The sequence below is a fragment of the Chrysochloris asiatica genome, unplaced genomic scaffold (assembly GCF_000296735.1).
Source record: "Chrysochloris asiatica unplaced genomic scaffold, ChrAsi1.0 scaffold00088, whole genome shotgun sequence".
In the NCBI taxonomy this organism is placed as follows: Eukaryota; Metazoa; Chordata; class Mammalia; order Afrosoricida; family Chrysochloridae; genus Chrysochloris; species Chrysochloris asiatica.
The window spans coordinates 11,316,032-11,325,649 of NW_006408606.1; the positions used below are offsets into that span (position 1 = coordinate 11,316,032).

Here is a 9,618-nt window from a genome sequence, read left to right on the forward strand (position 1 = left end):
TGAATAGTTTTCATCTTGTCTAGGTGGGTCTGGTGGAAAGAGATGGGGATAAGATTTTTATGATTCAATAGTGAGTAATTGTTATCATGACTAATTGCTACTGTCACAATTGTAAAGGTAGAAGTTTTGTAACAAAAACGGGATAGTAGTTAATCTTGCTGTCCAGAAACAGAGGATCTTAGGACCATCAAGGGGGAAGAGCACAAGCAGAATACAGGAATCTATTCAGAGAAGCAGCGATACCAGAGATGGAGGCAGAGATGGGGACATGTAGAGAAGGAACAGCTGAGAATCCTAGATTCATGGAAAGAGAGGGACTGAGAGCTAGCGGCCATGAGCCAGGCTTTCAGAATGTGCCCTTTAGTGGTTTAAATTATTATATATGCCTTATTGGTTTGTTTGTATTGTTGTTTTTTAAAAAGCTAAAATGAATAGAGAGAAATACTGTTAACTGATGGTACCTGGAGCAGATTATAATCAGTGTAATAAAACAAAGCATAAGATTTGTTGAATTTAAAACTGATGGTATGTCCTGTAAACTTTCACTCAATTCATAATAAAAACTTTTTTTAAGTAAAATAAAATAAGACAAAGCTAAAACATTGAAACAAAAAAATATATTTTATTGATTAAAACACATATATGCTTTTAGTTAAAATGTATCTTTTTTATGCCATAGGAATTATTTTAATAAAAATACCTAACATTGGGGGGGAGAAAGAACAGCTGCAACAGTACATTGTTAGGGAACTGCCAGAGGTTCAAGCCGTGTTCAAATGAGGACGTGGGATGAGGGATCTCATTGCTGACATCAGATGGATACTGGCTGATAACAGAGAACACCAGGCATATGTTCACCTGTTCTTTTTCTGACTATGCAAAAGCTTTCAACTGTGTGGATCATGACAAACTATGGATCTCATTGTGAAAAATGAGAGGTACTCATTCAAACAGAATAAGGGGACACTGAATGGTTTACAATCAAGAAAGGCATGCACCAGGAAAGTACCTTCACCATACTTATTCAATAGGTATGCCGAGCAAATAATATGAGAAACTCGATTATATGAAGTAAATTATGGCATTAGGACTGGAGGAAGACTAACAACCTGTGATATGCAGATGATACAATCTTGTTGAAAGTGAAGAGGATTTAAAATACTGATGAAGATCAAAGCCCTCAGCCTTCAGTATGGATTGCACCTCAGTGTAAAGAAAACAAAAATCGTCACCACTAGACCAATGAATAACATCATAATAAATGGAGAAAAGATTGAAATAGTTTTCCTAAATCCACTATAAACACTTATAGAATCAACAGTCAATGAATCAAATAAAGTATTGTATTAGGCAATGACTGCACAAGACCTCTTTAAAGTGTTCAAGAGCAAAGCTGTCAGTCTGTGGACTAAGGTACTCCTGACTCAAGTCATGGAATTTTCAATAACCTCATAAGCATGTGAAAGTTGAACTGTGAATAAGAAAGACCATAGAGGAATTGATGCATTTGAGTTATGATGTTGGAGAAGAATATTAAAAGTACCATAGACTGCCACAGGAACAAAAGAAGTACAGCCAGAATGCTCCTTAAAGGCCAAGACATACTATCAGGAGGGACCTGTCCTTAGAGAAGGGCATTATGGTAGGTAAATTGGAAGGTCAGTGAAATTGAGGAAAACCACCAATGAAATGGATTGATACAGTAGCAAAAGCAATGGGCTCACATGTAATAACAATTGTGAAGATGGCACAGCACTGAGCATGGCTTTGCTCTGTTGTGCATAAGGTCACTGTGAGTGGAAACTGACTCCAAACTAACAACAACAACAATAACAGGGACAAGGAACATGGAGTTTAAGGAATGTGCCATAATGAGAAAAAGAAAACCCACTTTCTCTGTATACATCAGTGTGAGGGGAAACCAGCAAAGGTGAAGAGGTGTGGTTGAGCCTTAAATAATGGATAGCCATAAAGCATAGCAGTGTAGCCTAGAACAAGTTACTCAACATCTCCATGTTTCAGCATCCTTGTATGCAAAATAAGCATAGTAACATAGAAGTGCTAGGGGAATTCAGTGAGCTCTTTTATGTAAATCTCCTAATTGGTGTCTGGCATGTAAGAAACATATGCAACTTGTAAATTTATTGTGGAAGTCTTTGAATATGAGACTGACCAATTCCAATTTCATTTGGTATTAAAATTGGTAAGCTGTTTGGGAGCTGTTTCTATATCTAAATATAAATATACCAGCCTAAACCTGAGAATTATAATGGCTTCCACAAATTGAAATGACAATTTAAAATTATTCAACTTTCCAAACTTAATTTGAGAATGTCAAGATAGATTCATTGCATGTCTGGAAAAAACAAAAATGTGACTGCTTTTGTTGGCATTACTGCTATCAGTGTTTCACCTCTTGGGCTACTAAGTAGGGCATTGGCAGTGTTGGTACTAACCTTTTGGAATCTTTCTTGATAAACAAGTGACTTTATTTTGTTCACAGATAAAAGCTTGTCAAATGGAGAAAGAAAAACTAGAAAAGCAATTAAAACAGGTATGTGGATTCATACCTAAGTTCAAACTTAGTCCTCTTGTTATGATTGAAATGTCAACGTTAACTTCCACCCACACATCATTCCTCTATGCAGCAGTTCCTCATAGTCTAAATTAGAGGCATATTCAAACTCTGCTACAGATGGCCTAAAAAACCCATGATTTTCATTATCACCTAAAACATCAGTGAATAGATAATGCTTAGGAACCACCATGGCCTCTCAACCTCAACAGTCATGAAAAACACATGCTTTGCAGAACATGCTACCAGTAGTACAAATCTCAGTGTGTGCTCAATGAAGATTTCTTTGTAACTAGATAAAATAAATAAATAAATAAAGCACCCACTGCTATTGGGTCGATTCCCACTCATAGTGATCCTGTATAGGATTTCTGAGACTATGAATCTTTATGGGATCAGACAGGTTCATCTTCCTTTCAAGGAATGGCTGGTGGTTTTGACTGCATTTATTGTAGTAGTTTACACAATTTGTAATGGCAACTCTCATTCAATACTTTACCTCTTTCAAGAAATAAAGTATCTTCTTAAGCATTGAGGTATTCTGTCCCATCGGTTCTTTAGGAGTCTAAAAAATATTATTTCTGTTCATTTCTAATTTCTTCCCTGAAAATAATTTAGTCTCAGACTGAGAAAACTTATTTTATGTCTAATGGATGGGTCTTCATAAATGAAAACCTTCTGTGAAGACAACTAAGAAACATTAAGTTAACTTCATATAATTTTCAATTGTTTTTAATTTCTTCAAAATGGAAGAATGCATAATGTTGTCTACAAAGCACCTTTTGTAAAATGTGTCCAGTAATTCTCATCTGAATCCATGCAGTTTATGTTGACATGTATGTTAGTAAGGGTTCCCTAAAGCAACAGAATCATTGAGACATGTATTAAAAAGAGAGTGAGGGAGAGAAATGTGCTTTAAGGGGTTAGGTCACCCATTTGTGAGGGATGACAAGTCCAAAATCCATAGGTCAGGCAGCAGGCTGGTGACTTCTGCAGGCTTGTGTCCCAAGACCCACTGGTCAGGCAATGAAAAGAGTGCAGAGTAGAGAGAGAAAGTAAATTATGCCAAAATATCTACTTACAGACTGAAGGCAGACCACATCTTTAGGGAAGTCCCTTTTCAACAGATTGATTGTTGTGTTGGTGCCATTGAGTCCATTTCAACTCATTGTTGTTGTTGTTGTTATCTGCCATGGAGTCAGTTCCGACTCATAGCGACCCTGTACAGGGTTTCCAAGGCTGTAAATCTTTATGGGAGCAGATAGACTCATCTTTCTGCCGCGGAACAGCTGGTAGTTTCGAACAGCTGACCTTGCAGTTCGCAGCCCAATTCATAACCACTACACTACCAGAGCTCCTTATTTCAACTCATAGAGACCTCATATTACAGAGTAGAATGACTTCACTGAGTTTTCTTCACTGTAATAATTATAGAAACAGATCTTTCTCCCAGGATACCACTGGGTAGGTTCAAACCATCAACCTTTTAGTTAGTAGCTTAACTATTTGCTCCACCAGGGCTCCTAAGGACTTATTGCGTATTATATTATAGGAGGTTGTCACATTATCATGCATTAGATTACATCACGGAAGAGCAACTAGTCTAATGATTAGTCAAACCACTAGGAATCATACATAGTCTAGCCTCATTGACACATGAAGTTAACCGTCACAACATGCTTACTAATTTGAATTAGAATTATGCCATGATGTTTAAACCTTGAGACATAAATAGAACCCCTTGTTATATAGTACAAGTGTCACTGTGACTCCCCAATTCCATCTACGTCCAGTGAACTGACTGCATTGTTCTTCTCAGAAGTGTTTTCCAACCTGTAACTGTGGCTTGGTTTTCCATCTCCGGGATCCATGGGTTCCAGCTGGCTCAGGGGCTGTACAGGATCTACAGAAGCACTCGGTATGTAAGGATTTCTATTTCAACAAAGAAGTTCTTTATACTCTCTTTTGGTAAAATTGCCTGCCTCTAGAATTTTGGCATAGAATATTATCTTCAGAAAGAGCCCCAATTTTATTACAGCCTCTAATTTGTAGCGTTACGGTGGTCAATATACACTGTAATTATCGATGGAACACTGTGCCCACAGGACATGCAAATATGAGCAAATAAATGAAAGACATCATATTGTACTATAATTCCTCAAGTGAATATATAATACTATCTGTGTCCTTGATAACATTCACCTGACTACCTAAACAAAACATTTTTTATGCATAAAAAAGCAAAGTGCCCACAGCACAACAGTCTGGGAGGTACTGTAAATGTTATAAACTTACATTGAACTGCCATGAGTGTCACTACATCTGTGTCAAATTATTTTTGACAATTTTCCACTAAGAGGATTTTTTTAAGGAACCAAGAAAAAGTGACCCCTTAAGTTCTTGCTTCTCCATGGCTACGTATGTCTATTCTGGCAAAATGAAGTGGACAATTGAGTAATTATTGTTGTCATTATTGTTAGGTGTCATCAAATGAGTTCAGACTCATAGCAACCCTGTACAGGGTTTCCTTCGAGCAGCTGGTGGATATGAACCACCGACCCTGTCATTAGCAGTCCAGTGCTTATCCATAATTGGACTCTAAGTAATTATTAGGGAATGTAATTGATTTGAACCTGGATGGATCAGAATCAAGAGCATCTTTCCTTTCCTTCTCAGTAGCAGTGCCCCACCTATCTTCTTTCCATGATCTTCATTCTAGTTTCTACTCTATTTTATGTACATAAAACCTTTCCTCATGGAGAAAACGATGCATTTTTCTGTGTTTTGGATTTTCTTAGACAACTGCTTACACTGCTTAACTTTTATTAATTCTGTTTCTGATTATGCAAAGAATCTCTGAGATGAGATTTTAACTCTCTTTAATTTTTCTAGCAGAACACTCATGGAAATCTAAAACCTCTCATGTATTTGTATTTGAGTATGACTTAAAGCCCTTTTCCCAAGGGAGGAGATAATGACTCTTTGGGTGGTGGGAGGATATGAGAGTTTAATAAGCATCTCTTAGTTGACCTGGACATGACACAGAATATTGCCAAAAATTTGGTTCTTTATGTGTGGTTGCCTAGTAGCTGCTTCTGTCTGTTCTCTCTCCCCCATTTCCAGTTTTTAATTTTTCTTTTATTGTGGGAAAATATTTATAATAATAAATTTGCCATTTAAGTGTACAATTCAGTAACATTAATTGCAATCACCATGTTGAGCAACCATCACCACTATCCATGCCCATTTATTTACATGCCCTCAAACAGAAACTCAATGCTCCTTAAGCAATAACCACCAATTCTCCCATCTCTAGTAATCAGTGACAAAGCATAATTGTTACTACGCTTTTGCCTAGTCTAGCTTTTCATATAAGTGAAATCATACAATATTTGTTCTTGTGCATCTACTTTATTTCATTCAACACATTTTCAAGACCCATCCCATAGCATGTATCAGAACTTCATCTCTCTGTTTGGCTGGCTGACTAAATACTGTATTCCATCATATAGATATTCTGCATTTTGTTTATCCATCCATTGGGATCTGGTGTGGTGCTGTAGGATAAGTACTGGACTGCCAACCACAAGCTCAGTTGTTCATACCTACCAGTCACTCCTTGGAAGCCCCATACAGGGTTGCTATGAATTGGAACTTACTTGATGGCATTTAACAACAGCATTCATGTGTTGATGGATATTTGAGTTGTTTCCACTTACTTGCTATTGTTGCAATGAACAGTATTTTCCACTTTTTTTCTGGAAATTTTTCTCTGCTTATTTTTCCCATCTTCACCAGAAACATTTCTAGGAATCTCCAAACACAGCTTCAATTCTTTTAACATCTTTTCAAGGATGTAGAAGCAAAATAAGATTGAGACAACCAGAAAGACATTTACTGAGGGGTTTGAGGAATTAGATAAATATTCTTGTGAAAGGTGAACTATGAAACCAAAGCCATTCACATTTATCTAGGAGTAAAAATCACTGTTTTCTCAAACCTTTACTCATGGAAGGTCATAAGAAATTCACCCAATAAAAGTTTACTAAACTTTTCTTATCAATTGTAGAATGCAAGGCAGTCCAGATAAAGTAAAATTATATTTGACAAAGGGCTCCACATCATGTATAATGGCCTCTTTTTTTTTTTTTTTTTTAAGTATTCAGTTAAACAATATCTTAGTCTAACAGTACGGTCTATCAAAAAAAAAAAGTTAATTTTATATGAATTTTCTTGTTTATGCTTATATCAGAGTCTTAATTAAATCACACACAATAGAGTTTGTAAAATTTCAGTGTATTTACCTTCTTTTGGCAACTTTCCTGGAATATGAAACTGAGGCTCACGTCACTTATCTTCTGTGTTATTTGAATCATCTAAAAATAAACGAGAAGATAAAAAACAGAGGTGATCTCATTTCCTCTTCTAGCTTTTTCACAGACCAAAAAGAGCCAAGAGTCTAGGTGTTTGAGTGGGGGTAAAGTGGGGTCAGACTCTACTGAAGGCAGTATTTCTCAGTGGCCCATCAAGTAACTGGACTTTTAGACTACTTTTAGTGGTCTGGCAGGCCTCTAAACGTTCCCTATTGTCTTTATTGTAAAATAAATTTTCCTGACTTATTTTCAGGAGGTAAATGAATAATAGTACAGAAGGCCTGTATTCTCTGTGGGGAAGTAGGAAACTGAGGTGAGCTTTTGGAGTTAGAAAACAGACCAACTTTGTAGGCAGATAAAGGTGAGATTGTTCCAAGTGGTGAAGAAAAAAGAGACAGGTCTCAGACTGTATCTTGACAATTCAGGCCTTAAACTTACTATTTATTCAATGTAATGTGTTTAATATGTTCCCTGGTATTCATTATCTAATTGTTCTTAATTGTAAATGTAGGAGAAAATCCTAAGAGAAAAATCTTTAAATTCTCCATTTTCCTCACTCCACTTCTCTAGTCCACACTATATGAATGAATTAGAGATTAGAGGTTCTGCAAAGGAACAGTATAAAGAGAAGGATTTGCCCTGCTTCACCATCCTGAACCTCTCTACACCATAGCCCTATATAATGGTCTAGATTTCTTTCTAGAGCCACTTAGATTTGTATTTTCTGCCCTCTCCTCTCCAAGTCTTCTCACTGCATTTAGTGGAAGCGTTTTAAAGAGTATTGTTGGTGATAAATGGTTTTGTTTTGTTTATAGGGTATAGTAAATTTTACCAAAGTGTTTATACTTCTGCAGATCTCCAAAACACATCTGTTTTTTAAAAAAGAAAACCTGCCACAGTGCCAAACTGGTAGAAATTCTGTCCAAAAATCATGTGGGTTTAGGAGGGGGTAGGGGAAGATTGTAGTTATGATGAAGAGGAGTAAGAAGGACGAGAAGATTGACAACAGGTTTAGATGGAAATTACTTTTGTGTTGCCTGCATAATAAAAGCCACATCATATAATTATATTTGTAACATGCCACTATGTTTCCTTTGAAGTCCATATTGCTATAATAATGTTTTATTGTTCCACACAGCCAGACTATCAGTGGTATGCTCCTGACCAGTTTCCGCCAGATGTGCAGCACAAGGCAAATGGTATGACCACAGCTGTCTTGAGCATTCTTTCATGTTTACATTTTAATGGGATCTTTTGGGGATGTTTACTCAATGCACATTCATTCGTACTTGGGAAGGACTTACTATAAAGTTGTGGTACATACATAATTTGATGCACCTGGGGTTAAATTGAACTCCTTCAGAAAAAGAAAATGTTGGAATAGAGAAATGCATGAATCTCAGTTTTGGCTTCTATTCCTATTCTAGTCTTAGAGTCAGTATTCCATCTGGGGTTGGAAATGAAAACTTTTAGCAGAACTGTATTATAGCAACAACAACAAATCTCCGTGATTCCACTACAAAGGACAGATGAACATCTACTATTCCAGGTTGAGTTTGCTAGACAGATGTTTGAAGTACCACTGGCAGACACACAGAGGAAACCAGAGGCTCAGAACTGTGGTCCCTAATGAATAAATGTTAGACTCCAAGGCAGACTTATAGCATAGGCCAGCCTTGCCCTCACCACCCACCTTGAAGTATGATGAGAAAAACTAAAACTCACCTCTAAAGAAGTAGTCTTTTATCTTATTTTTCTCTGGTGTACCATTCTTTTCTGTCTTTCCAGAATCTGTTATATTCTCTGCTGCTTCTTTCTATGGCCATATGAGGCCACCCAGGAGTGAATTCTATAAACGGAACTATAATCATAATCTCACTACTATTCTCATCACATATATTGAAGAGCCAACACTGTCTGCTACTTGTTTAAAATCCCATATGACACACATCTGTTAGTTTAACTAGTTAATTTTCAGCCATTTGGATCCACCTGGAAATGCTGAAGATGAGTTATATTCTGATTTCAGGCTATACTTGAAATTTGATCCCATTTAGTTCCGAGTTGAGATCACAGAATTGTAGTTTTTAGTACAAGGAATTCATTATGGAGTGAAAGTAGGAAGCCAGGATTGCCATATGTAGTTTTGCAGATTGTGAAGTCCAAGTGGCTCTTCAGAGTGGTTTATGTGAAGGGAGTCTCCTGGTGTTGTACAGTGCCCCACATTGGACAGCTGTACACAGCAGCCCAAGAGTGGCAAAGGCCACTGCTTACAGTAGCATCAATGAGAAGAAAAATAAAAAGTGAGAAATCTATAATAAAACATCCAGGTATTTATTAGAAATCTATAGATGTCCTCTTTTATTTTCTTTCTACTACAAATATAACCACTGGTTTTAATGAATATCTCGGGTTCCAGCTATAATAGGAACCTTTTATTAGAAAGGCATAGTATTAACCATAATGCTTGTTACATAATGTCTGTGTTGTTTTAAAACCATTGTTGTATAATAGCTGAGTTACCACCCAATTATAATTTTCCATTTTCCATTGGTCTGGAATGAATATTAAAGATATTTTCTCTCTTAGTTTGAATTTAATCACTAGAAAATATAATTACTCGGTAGAAAATTCACTATAATCAAAAGACCATTTATGTATCACAGTTGG

General features: G+C 36.6%; 1 protein-coding gene across 1 annotated transcript in view; it reads left to right on the top strand.

Annotated features, from left to right (window-relative positions):
- TNIP3 (TNFAIP3 interacting protein 3) overlaps positions 1–8,257 on the top strand; it is a 228,725-nt gene extending 220,468 nt beyond the window's left edge. The window contains exons 12-14 of the mRNA XM_006866289.1: positions 2,504–2,554; positions 4,395–4,493; positions 8,087–8,257. Of these exons, the coding sequence (XP_006866351.1) occupies positions 2,504–2,554; positions 4,395–4,493; positions 8,087–8,257 (321 nt within the window). The remainder of the gene's footprint in view (positions 1–2,503; positions 2,555–4,394; positions 4,494–8,086) is intronic.
- Positions 8,258–9,618: the final 1,361 nt, after the last annotated feature.